Source organism: Molothrus aeneus, chromosome 3 (genome assembly GCF_037042795.1).
Source record: "Molothrus aeneus isolate 106 chromosome 3, BPBGC_Maene_1.0, whole genome shotgun sequence".
In the NCBI taxonomy this organism is placed as follows: domain Eukaryota; kingdom Metazoa; phylum Chordata; class Aves; order Passeriformes; family Icteridae; genus Molothrus; species Molothrus aeneus.
This window is the reverse complement of record NC_089648.1, coordinates 51717427-51731964: the sequence shown is the minus strand read 5'-3', so window position 1 is coordinate 51731964 and position 14538 is coordinate 51717427. Positions and strand designations below refer to the sequence as shown.

Here is a 14538-nt window from a genome sequence, read left to right as displayed (position 1 = left end):
GCAACTCTTTAGTGGAATTCCTTAATTCTGGCTCCTTACTGATAGGAGAGAACATGGAGGAGATGCATTATGTTTTCCAACTAAGCCAGTTAAATCCTGTTTGTACAGCAAACACTGGCCACTGGAGAATGATTTACTGTGCTGTATCTGATGGCAAACCCACCCAGTACTGTGTGTGACAGAGAACAGCCCCCTGACATTAAACAGGTGTGTCACCAACTGCCATGTCACCACTGTCACCACACCAAGAAAAGCAGTCCATGCCCTCATAAGAGCTGGGAACACAAAAACAGGAGCACATCAGAGACATCAGCACTTGGCTGCCCAGCTTGGAAGTGCCTCTTCTCCAATTAGGACACAACTGATCCTGCACAGGCAGAGCCTAAGCCCATCATCAGCCAAGTGCTCCTCCAGCCACAGAAAGTGCAGTTGCTTTCTCCCAACAAAGTACAGTATCCAGGTGCTGCTGCACACGTGGCAAATGCTTCCTGCAACTCAGAGAGTGAAAGGGCTTCTACCATGTCACACCTCACCCATGGAGATCACAATGTTATCTCTAAAAACAATCCTGAAATTATGAAAATGAGGGCACAATCAACAGCAGGCACAAGGTGTATGAAGTTGTAGCCAATAACACACCAGGAAACATAAAAGCTTTAACCTTTGGCCAGCAATTAGCCCAAAGTCTGTTACCTTTTTATCAAGCTTCAGCCAAGTTTGGAATCCTTTGTTGTCCACATACTGAAGACCAAAGTACCACACTTCTCGCAAACCTATGGTTTTAACCACCTGCAACAGAAAGGTAAAAAAGAAAAAGCTATTGCAGGAAAAACTTCACTTGAGGCCCAGGTATCCTTTCGAGTCCCACATCTCCTGCGATGGGTGCAGGTGAGAGCTTAAACCCACTCATCTCCTAATTTCACCTTGCAGACAAGGATATACAGCTGCCATTGTAGATGATGATGACAGCATAGGCTGAGATACTTGTCCCACCCAGTTTCTAGAAGATGATGATCTTGGGGAAGCAGGTGAGAAAAACAGCAAGTGACAGGCTGCTAGACTGACACACTGGCAGCAGGTGGGGCTTCTGCTTGCTTTTTATCTACCAACTCATCTTAAAATTGTACTTAGTGAAGCAGATGAGTTATGTCACCAAAGTTTTTGGTGGGATGGTCTCTAATGGTATTAGTACTAACTATAACTAGTTAGCAGTACTAAAGGCTCAAGTGACCTTGTCTGCCAGTCACCAGAGACTGCTCCTTCTAGAGGAAGCAATTGAGAGGTGCTTCATACCCCTGCTGTGAGGCTCTGAGAGTTAAAACAAGGCTGAGTTTATGAAGGACAAAAATATGTTGATGCCCCCACATTAGGACAACTTTCATTTCATATATTGTAAATACCAAACTGCTGAAAGACAGAGAAACACCAGCCATTGACTGGATGGTGCACTTACTAGAAAAGCAGTCCTGTTTGGACAGGTTACATTTCCTCAGTGGAGGACAGAGCCAACAAGTCCCTGACCTTCACCTACTCTTGACAGCTTGTTCTAATAGCCAAGTGCTTGGCTGCCAGCTCATCTACCTGTAAAGCTGTGCTCTAGACACAGCCAAAATCTGCAAAGATCTACTACATACATAGCTGGATCACTTCCGTTATGTTATTTGCAGAGTAGCCCCTCAAAAAGTATGTAGGCATCACTACAGGGAGCTCAACTGAGTGGAAGGCAAGATGAATTTAAAACCACTGAGTGAGTTAGGGAAGTCTGACAGATTTGGGAATGTGTAGTTACATGTGATTCAACAAGTCTAAGAGCTCAACCAAGGATCTGTTTCACCTCCACATTTTAGGTATTGCTGGAGACACCCTGGCTGGAGAGCAGACTTGAGAAAAACAATGTCATGTTAGCTAAGACTAACTATAGTTTATCAGAAAGACAATAAAACCCACCAATCCAAACAAACAAAAAACCCAAGCCCCCACCATGTTCTTTTAAAAAAAGAGCTGGGCTCTGTAAATAATTCAGCTTTTACTTGACTAAAATTCCTTTTCCCTCCTCCCTCAAAGTGGCTTGTTTCATCATGGGAGACAAGTTTTCTGACAGCTGGATGTATTTTTATGTAGTCTAACAGGAAACCAGGGGTATGTTGAGTGTGGTACTTCCTGTTGCACAAAAGAATGTTGCAACTTTGTTAAAATAAAAAGTTACATAAATCAAGTAGTTATCAGGTCATTATCTCTGAATGTCTCTTACAAGAGAAAAAGTACACTTCCTATAAATAGAGTTACAAAGTTTTCAGAAATCATGACCCCTCAAATTCTTCCCAAACCTAAAAGCAAGGAAGGAGAAAATATTAAGCTAAACTTAATGATTTGACTGTTTGAGTTTCAATACAAAGAACAAAGAAGGCTTTGGCCTGTACTGGGAAATGCTTTGTAAACTTCCTCTATGGCAAAACAAGGAAGAAATAAGAAATGAGGCATTATATACAAGATGAGAGACACCTCCTCTGCTTCCTCAAATGCATGAAGCCGCAAATCTTGAGTCTTCCCATTCCATCCAGTTATGCATTCACTCCCAGAGAATGCCAGTTACACCCTCCTCCATTTGAATTTCTTTTATACATGGTCGGGAGGGCACATGACCACCTGGGAGATACTCCAGCCAGCTGCAGAGCCCACTGGGTTGGTTCTTGGGGTGCCTCAGACCTCACTGCAGCATAAACTCTGCACAGGACTGGCTTCAGTGGAGAGGAACTTAATATTCACAGGTTTCCTTATTTTCCCTCTCCTGTAAAAGGAGCTATAGAACACCTTACATGCAGGATACAGACATGCTAGCAAAGCCTAGCTCAGGTTTCTGACATCCAAGCCAAGAAATCACCTTCTAGTTTTTAAAAATAGCTTGCTTCTTCAAAACCCCCACAGTGGTTCTGCAGTTCCAGTTGGGCCACTCCCCATACCTGTGAAAACCTGTTGCCTCCACAGGCTTTATCTGAGTGTAAACTCCACCCGAGATAAGGGTCTAGGGAAAGGCTTGCTCAACAGAACTGAAAAGAGAATGTATGGTCTTCACCTTTTTCTGGTTTTGTGCTGCTCAGTTCTACCTCAGCCTTCCCTTGATATGCAGAAGTATCCCCCAACAAGGTTTGAAATATGGATAAGAATTTCCAATCACAGGTTTTAAACCCATGCCACTGGATGTAAGGAGCAAATCTCCATGAGGAGTAGGTCTATCCCAATTGTGCACTAACTGCTGCAGTAAGCATTCTTCAGAAATCCCTAAGTATCTAGACAGCAAGCTAAAATAGAAGTATCTTGAATCTGAAACATCCTGCCTTTTCCATGTTCTCAGGATTTTGAACTTCTCAGCTGAAAGCAGAGAAAGTAGTTTCCCTTCTGCCAGAGAGATGACCCTGACTCTGAATAGATGTAAGCATTAGTTAATATATATGGAGGAGGGAAGTACTTGTTGAATGCTTGTCATAAGGACATACTTACAGTCTAATCTAAAGCATTGCTTTTAAAAACCTGGCTTTCAGTAATTTAGATTTTCACACTGATGGAGACAAAATCCAATTTCTCTGTTTTGGATCAACATGAAAGGGCCAGGGGAAGAAGTTACTCTGATGCCATGGTGATCAGCATGAATGGAATCATCAAATCATAGAATGGCCTGGGTTGGAAGGGACCTTAAAGATCATCTAGTTCCACCCCCCTGCCATGCACAGGGACACCTTCCACTAGATCAGATTGCTCAGAGTTCCATCCAAGCAGGCCTTAAACACTTCCAGGGTTAGAGCATCCACAGCTTCTCTGGACAACCTGTTCCAGTGCTTCACCACCATCACAGTAAAGAATTTCTTCCTTATATGTAATCTAAAGATGCTTCTTTCAGTTTGAATCCATTCCCCCTTGCCCTGACACTACATGCCCTTGTAAATAGTCTCTCTCCAACATTTTTTAGGGTTCCTTTCAGGTACTGGAAGGCTGCAGTTAGGTCACCCCAAAGCCTTCCACCGCAAAGCCTTCTCTTCTCCAGGCTGAATAATCCCAATTCTCAGCCTTTCCTCACAGGAGAGGTGATCCATCTCCCTAATCAACTTGGTGACTCTCCTCTGGAAGATCAAGCAGCAGCTACTGTTTCCATAAAAATGCAGGTTTCAAATGCATTTCAGCAGATTTCCAGTCACAAAATCATAGAATATTCTGAGGGAAAGGACAAACTGGGATCATCAAGCTCAAATCTAAGATGAATGAACCATATGGGGATTGAACCCTTGGCCTCTGTGTTCAATGAATACTTGATGTTTATCCCACATCAGTAGTAATCAAAAGGAATTAAATTTAGATTTAATGCTAGACACAAGCTGGACTACTCAGTTTTGTACTGTGAAGCTCTGCAGTAATTAGTATTTGATTTCCTTCTTTCATTTTTTTCAAGAACTCACTAAAAGCTTTTTGCCTGTTAGTTTGTTGGGGGTTTGGAATTTTGTTTATTTTTTAACTGGTTTGTAGGTTGTTTGTTTGGGGGGTTTTTTCTGGGTTTTCTTTTTAAGTACTTCTCAATGCACAATTGCCATAAGGCCTAGCAACTTCTAGTTAACTCACTGAAACACAAAATTGTACCAACAATACCCAGAAGGAATGGACGTTATTTAGCCAATAGTGCCTACTTGAGCTACTCAAGTACAACCATCCTTAGCTATCAAGGTTAGCTATCAAGGGAAGAAGTACAAATAACAGTTTGTGAACACATTAAAATGTGTGACTGAAGTCTGAATGGACCAATTCTTATTTTTCAGGTCTACAGCAGAAAGCAGAAATGGCTAGAAGCAATTATTTTGGTGGTCTTTTTTTTTTTTTTTGAGTTGCAGAGCAGTAAGTAAAATTTTTTTGCTAAAATCTAGGCCTTGCTTGAGTTTAATAACAGCAAGCTACTTAAGTCAATAATAACAAAGTTTCACAAATAGCACACAGTTTGTTTTAGTTGTCTTTATCTGATCTTTGCAGGTCCATCTTCATAAAGACCTGAATATTGTTAAAGCAGTAACAGGAAGAATAACAGTACAGGAGGACAGTCTTGGCCACTCAAGCTCTCCACTTCCCTGGGAATCCCTGAAGGCAGGGATCCCTGCACTAATCTCTGCTCCATCCTGCTGCACAGGGGCTTCTTACGAGGCATGATATCTGTAAATGCTGCACAGAGATCACAAACTCTTCTGATTTTCCAATATTTTGGCAAACCCAAACACCTGTGCTAACTCAAACCGAGCATTTGAATGAATGCAGCCATGCCAACGCCCTCATCAGCCACCTGAAGACCTGATTCTGAACAGTTTTATGCACAAGAGCAACATTTCAATCTCAGAAGTTAAGAACTATGTAAGAGCTAAGCAGTTTTTCAAAGCAAGAGGTACATTTTTACATGCTAGTTATGCTGTCTAAATATTTTAGATCCCTTGTGACAGTTCATCATCCAACATGCTAGGAAGACAGGTTTCACTGGAACATAACACACCTGCAAGGGTTTTTGCTTTTTTCTTTTACTGTGATGGAATTTAGAGATCTTAGTTCAGACTGGGGCCGCTTGATTAGGAGGTAGAGAGAAGAAAGATACGTTTGGAATCCAGTCTTAAGAAAACACTATAGTCCAAAACATACTCCAAAATTAAACAACAAGAGCCCACAGGAACCCTTCACTGACCTGGTCAAAGAGCTGTTTGCCTGTAGTGTTTGGCTGGATGGCAAACTCCAGCTCTGCATCCATAGTAACAACTCGAACGTTGATCTAAGGAAAAAATCAAAAAGCATTGTTTAAGATGCATTGAAAGTTACTTCTAGGTGTTAACACAGTCCTTTGTGTACAAGAGTCTCCACGCTTTGATGCACTCCTGTAACCTCTATAATAAACACACTTAAGCCTCAATTAGAATCGTGTTATCACACCAGCAAACTTAATTGGGGCACTCATTCTGCTGTTTTAACCAAATTGCTCCACAGGTTTTCTTACTCAACACAGGATTGGACAGATCTTCTGGTTCAACAGGAGGGTATTTTAGACCTGACCCTTTCCAGGCCTAAACCCTCTTGGACTAAGAGCTCCTGTGGATACACATTATAGCTGCCTGCAGGCCATCCCTTGGATTACGAAAGGCCCTAATGACTAAATTAAATTTAAGACTTATAATTTAACTTCCATTTATATTAGAGCTGGAATTAATCTGAGGTTTTAAAGGCAAAAGGCTGCAGATTATTCTTATAAAGCAATCAGCATTAACCTGATAAACGTTCATTCTTTCCCTCATAAAAATCTATTCAGCACATAAAAACAGCAGTAACAGGTACCGAATGATTCTACAGGGCAGGAGTTCAATAAGCTCTTGCTGTCAGTGAAGAAACAACATAACTAGATTTACTGCAATGGCACTAGACTGCAAGACAGAGGTTATTACTAAATGCAGAAGGCAAGAGTGTTAAATGACTAGAAAAAGTCTATTAGCAGTTAATCAGGATGCAAAAGCAGCAACTAATCTTGCAGGGAATGGCATAAGGACCAGTAAAATGGCAAATCGGGAAAGGATTATCTCCAACTGTTCTGAATACAGCTTGTAATATTATATTACTTTTCAAAAAACCCAACAATCCCCAAACAAACCTAAAAATCCCAAACATGTATGATTGTGTAGTATAGTTATGCTACAAGGCCAGACAACATGTAAGGTACAGGCAGATGAGATTTCATGACAATTTCCCTACAATTTGTAAATGCCACATGACAGAAAGCCAAGGCTAAGAGAGAGCCTGGCCCACATCTGAAGAAATGAGAGGTAAAAGAGGTAGGAGAGGAATCGAATTGCTCACTACAAAGCTTTGGCCTTCAGCAGTTCCCAGCAACTTAATTATCTATGTTTAAACTCTAGGATAAATGTCAGGTGTAACAATGTCATAATTAACACAGAATTGTGAATAAAACAAGTTGCTTCAGCTAGTTGTAGTAAAATATATTACAAAGCTTTGCACTTCTTTTTCAGTGAGACACTGAATGTTTAACCAACCTTCTTCAGTTTAATGGTGGACCTGTCAATGTTAGGTTAATGGCTGGACTTGATCTTAAAGATATTTTCCAAACTAAATGATTCTATGAAGGCATCAAGTCTCTTTACAGAGTTGTTTCTTTTCTTCTGCTGCCACATGACAGAATATCCTCCCAAAGAAAGATGACTGAAGACACTTTCCAAGTCACAGGACCCCAAAACCAGAGAAAATGACTTAGTGATGCCACTTTTAAGCTGTGTTTCTAAAGCACTGTCCTTTAAATTAGGACTTTAAAAAAATCTTTAAATGAAAGATGGAAGAAAAAGCAAGAAGGTAAAAGGAGTTCTTGGAAAACCTAACTGTAGCATTTGAGATCATAATGGAGCATGGAGTTTTGCTTAAGGTTTTCTTCCCATGCCTTAAAAAGCAAAGGTTTCCCAAGAAATTTTTCCAGTGAAGGAAGGGAGGGGAAGTTCAGATATCAAATTCTCTGGAATAGCAAGTCTGCAATTCAAAGATGTGACCTTAAAAAACACCTGTTGCCTAATCCCTCTCAACCTTAAAACCCCTAATCATATCCTAATCCCTTTCTACCCACTTCAAGAAAACATATGCTCATCGTCTTAGTTTTGTGCTGAACAAGTTATTTGTACTTCTGGCTGAAACACCATAGAAGTGTAAAATAAGTATCACTTTACAAGCTAAAGAACTTAAAGGAGGTGCTTCTTACTCCTTACCAGAAAACCTGCAGAATGCTGGCTGAGTACAAAATTCCAGCTCATACCAGCATGTATTTTCCTCTATCTCTCCTTAGTGGTTATCTGCTAGTAAAAAAAATTAAACTCCCTAGTCTTGTTTCACTACAACCCTCAAAGACTGTAGGATCAGCTATACAGTGAGCTATTTAGTGCATTTAGCTGCTATATATTTCAAGAATTATTTTAGTATTAAGACCAAAAATTGTAGTCATCTGCTTTTCTGCTTCAATCATTTAAAGTTGGAAGCATGCAGGAACATGACTACTTGGTTATCCAAAAAGCTTTCAAGGACACTTGTGGCCTGCAGTAAAGGTTAATTTCTGTGTTCTTTAAGGGCTACATAACCATCAGGACAAAGAGGAATTTCCCTGGTGCCCTCAGACAAACTGCCAGCCATAAGACAGGCAGAGCAAGAAGAGACCTTCTGTCCCTTCAATAGGTTGATGACTGCCTGGAATATCCTTTGAGTCTCCTTCCTGCCCTATTAAGCCCTCCTGCTTCTCATCTCCAAACCTTAGCCTCGACTTCAAGAACATAATGATTTTAACTGTGTTTCTAAATGGATGTCCTACAACCACTCCATACATGCAAGCTTTCAGCCACAGAGAAACTCTTAGTAAAGCAGCAAACAGAGCTTAACCTACATGAAACCCTGGTTTAGACAGCCTGAAGAAACCTCGATGTGTGCTACACTGAGTGTCGATCAGTTTGGCACTCAGCTCAGACCAGATGGAACTCCCCACGGCGCCAAGATGAATTAAATCAACACCTAATGTGCTAACCAATTCAGGTATTGTTGGGGAGGAAAACAACCAAGAACTCAAACTCATTTCCATGAGCAACAAAAAGAGGAAGACACAGCTCGGACAACTTTCACAAGTGAAGTCCTGCTCACCCTGTCTAGGCAAGGCATGTCCTTTATAAGATCCTACCAAATCCTGGCAGTAATCCAGGACAATGCTGAAGCCATAACCAAAATGAAAGAAGCTTTTCATTTTTAAGAGCACAAGGGTGTGGAGAGAAGAGAACAGCTGTAATACACGAAATAAGGATTATATTAAAAAATATGTGCTTTTATGCACAAAACACACTAAAAATCCTGGACAGTAAGATGTAACTTCTTTCTTGATAGGCCAATGTCATAACACTTCATTATTCTGGGGGTTGGAAATAGATTATATTTAAGGTCCTTTCCAACCTAAACTATTAAATAATTCTACTTTTATGTCTGAGGCTAACACACCTAAAATGACAAATAGGGCCCTTAAGGTTTCCTTGTGTATAAAGAAACACTACAGAACACAAGTTTTTCCTCTTCTCCTGTCTTAGGATGCATAAAATTGCTAACAAATTTGATCCAGAAGGACAAAAGCACACTGTTGAAAAGGCAATGCCATCTGCATTAAAATGAAAAACTCTCCATGAAGCTGAAGAATTTAGTACACTGAAAGACTGAACACCAGGGTCCATGACATCATACTGGACTGTAAAGTGTTAGCTACCTTACCAACTCCAACAAGAGAATAGAAGATGAAGGCCAGAGCTACAGAGAACTTCAGAGTACAGTTTAAATGATTGTAACACTATGGAAAGCAATGGTAGTTAGAATGGAATCTTCTGTGCTTTAGCAATGCCCTTAAGTCATGCATTTGTTTCTTTTGTTGTCGATAAAACAACATCTTTTCTAATGCTAAGTCAGTAGGTCAATCTGTGGGGCAGGTGCAGCCTTTCAGAGTCCATGCACATCAGTAGAGGGATTTGAGAAATTAAAGTGCCCTCTGAAAAACATTCAGAAAACACTCTCTTAAGGAGGCAACACATTGCCAAGCAGCTAAGTGGTAACATGTCTGTGGAAGAATCAAGACCTAGATAGGAACCCAAGAAGACATTGCCTCTTCAACCCCATCCTCTCACAAACACCCAATTTTCAGGTGTGTTGGACACAGAAAAAACTACAGCTGTGTGTTCAAACATTGGATTCTTGAGCACCTTGGTGCAGAAGCAGTATATGATTTCACGCAACATGGTATCTTTGAAGTTAACCATACCTCTGCTGATAGTGCAGCTCCACTGAAAAACACCCCACACTAAAGGGAAAAGGGCAGGGAGAAGAGGATAAAAACCCCACAGCTCTCAGACACACTATGCTATTGTGGATATTTTGCACCCTGATGCATGTAATCGAATAGTTCACTTGCATAATAAAATAGTTCAGTGAAACCACGAAGTTGTGCAAGTCATTTAAATAAGACCATACAATTTAATTTCAGTAAATACATATGATAAAGGGCACTAAATACCAACTTTTACCCATTAACACAGGACAAACCGGTACTTAACTGTGTCACTTATCATTATCATTAGGCAGGTCTAAATGCCTTAGACAATGCTCAGGAATGTTTTCTCCCTCTTTCCAAGGAGGAAGAAAGACTAGAGTCTCCTAAACAGCAGGTTTCCAAGCACTGTATCTTTCCAAATGGTGGCAATTGGCAGTGGAGAAACCTAGATAGACATGCCTTGTTTCTTCAGTCACTGGATGTCTGGAAATCCCAGGAGTCACTGGTACATTGAAGCAAATCAGCCACATTTGGAACTGCTGTACTGCACAGCACAGCACATTCTATGAAACACAGTGTGCAGAGCTGTTAAGCCTTTTTGCACACACACTGACTGTGTGGATACGGACTTGCTTGTGCTGAAGAAATAAAGAAGTCTTAACAAAGAGGATGCAGTGGCATTAATAATAGTATTAAGAAAGTAGTAGCATTACTCCTCACTTCTGCAGGTCTACTCTTTCACCAGGCAAGCAGCAACTACTAATGGAACAAATAACAGGCAAGCTTCTTGGCCTGGGCTGCAATGCATCTGCAAGGACAAAGTAATCTCATTTTGACCTTAGCAACCAGAGCTGTTCACAGACTCGTGGAGTGATTAAGTATCTGGTAATAGGAAAAACAACTTCATGCAGCAACATCAGATGGGCAATGAAACTGCTCTCTATTCTTCCACATTCCATTCAGTAGTGCTCACTGGTTCCAGGTCCAATAACAAAGAAAGATATTGTCCTAACTGATGGAGTAACTGTTGTCCCAGCTCCTGGAAACTGTTATGGGAAAATTTTCAACTTTGAGGAAGGAGAAAAATCTTAGGAGCTTCAGAGCTCAGAGCTGATCTGCTGACTCTTCAGTATCTGCATTTCTCTGTCCTCCACAAGTTACTTAAGTCAACAGGTAATGGTTTAGAGACTGTGCAGAGAAGACAACTCTGAGAAGGTAAGTAGCACAAATAACACAGAAGCAACTGCAGAAATATTAGTTCAATTTATGGTATACTTCTTAAGAATGTACTTTACGAACGCCAGCATATCAAGAACACAACACCTGGAGACAACTCTGTTTCTTCTCTGACAGAATAACCTGTCTGATGGATCAAATATAATCTAATAACATATTTGATGTGGTGCCACACAACATAGACTAGACATACAACAAATCTGAGCCATGTGAAATTACAACCAAATGACAAGCTGTGCACCTACATTCTCCATAGCTTCTTTCAGAGCAGGAGACAAATGTCATGAATATCAAGCAAGTGGTCAATTCCATTTGCTGCTGCAGGATTGCCAAAATCCAGCTTCCCTGTCAGCTGGGCTCAGCACCTTCATCTTGCTGGAACTACAGCAGGGACACATATTCTGACCTTTTCATGTCAAGTCAAGGTCTTGAAAAGGGGATGTGAGTGTGGTGGGATAGAGGGAAGAAGAAAACAAAGATTTCTCACAATCCCTGGAAGATGGAGTGCACTTACAAGATCATGAACAGCACCTAGTCAAGAAAAAATAAGTCTTTTGGAACGACAGCACTGGAATTCAAGGATGTTGGTAGGTCTGAAAAATAGCTGCAAGTGTTACACTTGGAGAGGTGAGAATGGAGAAGAGGCAGAGATGAACAAATTACAGGCTTGCAAACAATGGGCTACAGCAGGACTGTAGAGAAGGATGTGGTTTATAATCCCCAGAAAAACACCACATTTCCTGGTGTGATACTATTACATAGAGAGGAAAATTACATTCTTGAGTGTATTTGTCACCGGAAGCATTACAGCAGGTGACTATTCTGTTCTGCCTGCCTCGATGACTTGCTAGATGGAATGCTGTCACCCAAATCTGAATGCTTCTTTTGTAAGGGGGCAAGTTAATCAAGGAAAGTCTAGACTGACCTACAGGTCAAGTGTTTCTGGGTTGGTTGCCAGTTGGGGTTTTTTCAATCTGTGTGTGTTTAGGGCTTTTTATTTGTTTGTGGGGGTTTTCTGTCTGTTTCAAACTAGATTTTATTTTTAAACATGTCAGTGATCCCTTTCCAAATGGGAGTTGTCTGAAACATGACATGTTTTATATAGAAGACTATAAAAACTTCTAAACCCACATGGAGGAAACCAGCAAAAAGCCCTCTTATTGCAGGCTGGGTAACATGACAAGAAACAATAATTGCTGGAGTGGTAAAACATTATGATATTATGTAGCCACTTCCATGCAGCCTTCAGAAAACACAGGTCCAAGTCCTCCCCAGTGCTACACTTTTATGATTTAAAGGATGTCCAAGAACCTGAAATGAGAAGGCAAATGACAGACCCACCATTTCTCTTCTGGGGGAAGGAGAATCTGGTTCCTATGAGAATGGGGAAGAACTGCACAGCCCAGCAATGAAGAAAACCTTTTACAGGCTCCTCCCCCTGCTCCCATGGCAGAACCTTTCGTGCAGTGCCTGCCTCACACAGAGCATTTCAGAGAGGGCAGTGGCAGCACAGCGCAGCAGCCATGAGCCTTCCCCTGCACACTGGGGAGCAGTTTGCTGACAAGGAAGAAGAGAGCCTCAGCAGCTCACAAAATGTGAATTGCAGACGGCCTCACTGGCCTCCCCCTGGCTGACAAGGCAGGCTGGTTGCACCCATTTGACCGACCCAGTTTCCCAGCATACCATGCTAAATCAAAATACCCCTCTGTGAACTGAAGGACGTGTTCCATTTCAGATCTCATTGTGTTAAACATTGCTTCCTCATTGCAAATAAATGGGAACATTAAGTCACGTTCCAATGGAATTCCTCAGAGTCTATGAAGCAGTTAGGTATTGCTGCATTTGCAACAGGTAAAATTAGAGCCGAGTAGGCTGGTCTTTGTTCCTCAAAACCTTGCTTACCTTCCCAGGAGAGGGAGAAATACCACTGAGGTTCAATTGAATTATATATAATAATCTAGAATCTAGTAGTTACTTTAAAATTGTCCAGTACTGTTGTAAGCCTTAACTACTAGTCAGCTTTAATGCAGCAGCTTGCAGAATCATATTTTTGGGGGTACTAGTCCTCAGTATTTAAGGAGCAATACCTATATCAATTATAATTAACTGAAATTTCTTAAGTTTAGTCAAGGCAATAGGAGCCCAGGTATTTGCTCTCATGTATGGTGAAAACTGCAACTTCTTTTGCGGCAGTTTTTCGGAAGAGAAATAAAGTACTTTGAGGGGAAGCCAAGAAAAACTTTGGAGTGAAATGTGAAAGCTAGACTTCTGGATGAAGTGGAGGGAGGGGGGTTCATGTGAGCAGGACAACCTTCAATACCCAGATGTGGGGAGTCATCCAGAAATTCCAGTTTTAACAAGGTGGTAGAATTTTCAGAATGAACTTCCCCCTCCTGCCTACACATACAAACAGGTCACAAGACAGCAAATCCATGAGTTCAGTATTGCAGCCATGCCACTTAACTCTTCTTTGTAATATAGCATGAAACTGTCCTTATAATTAAACATGAACATAATCCTACAAGGCAAATTCAAACTTTTTTAAGTTTAGATGTGCAGAAGATGCCAAACTAAATTACATGCCTATCTCAGTTCCCTTAATGAAGGCCTACTATCTCCTCTGTCAGCAAGTAATAACTGCATAGTAGGCATCTTCGTGAAAAACCAAGAAGAAGCAATGGCTGCAATTCAGTTCTTTATCTTAGGTCAAGCAAAGACACTTTGCATGCCAAAGGATCATGAAGATTTCATGCAGGTGTGGCAAGTGCAAGTGACAGTACATCTCTGATAGCCCTGGCTCCCAAATGCCTAGGCCCCAGACAGACTTCCAGCATTCTCCACCTCTGGTCAGGCCTGTACAGTTAACAATAACTGCTCAGTGAAACAGTAAAACCAAGCAAACACTCTACCCAGAAAGAAAAAAAAATAAATTTAAGAATCTTTCTCCAGTCACTGAAGATTCCCCCCAGCTCTTTCCTAACGAGCAAACAGCATCATTCCATCTCAAGCCAGGAACAAGTTGAAAAGCTGAGAGACAGAGGCCTATCTAAAACTTTAAAATTCAATTATTTTTTTTAAATGCAAAATTCTCTAGGCACAGCTCTATGTTCTGGCAAGACATAAAGCAACGCAGAGTAAGTCTGAAAGGCTCCAGGATACTGCCCTTGAACAAAGCCCTGTACACTCAAGGAGCCCAGGTGTTTTTCATGCAAAACACTTGCCCTCACTCTATGTGAGGGATGTAAGAATGATTTACTTTGAACACAATATTATGAAGAAGTAGGAGGGCTTATGGTGTTTCATTGAAATACATTAATGTTCACTTTAAAGACTCTCTGATGCTGTATAATACTCCATTAGCATTTTCAGAATATCTGTGTACAAGCAGCAGTCTGCTCTTTAAAGGAGGAACACACAGCCAGTGACAACAGGCCCAACATAGCACCACTGCC

General features: G+C 41.0%; 1 protein-coding gene across 1 annotated transcript in view; it reads right to left on the bottom strand.

The window, feature by feature from the left end:
• The window catches only part of EZR (ezrin), a 37170-nt gene that overhangs the window by 13825 nt on the left and 8807 nt on the right, over positions 1-14538 (bottom strand). The window contains exons 2-3 of the mRNA XM_066545706.1: positions 5705-5788; positions 694-789 (exon numbers count right to left, since the gene is read on the bottom strand). Coding sequence (XP_066401803.1) covers positions 694-789; positions 5705-5788 — 180 coding nt within the window. The remainder of the gene's footprint in view (positions 1-693; positions 790-5704; positions 5789-14538) is intronic.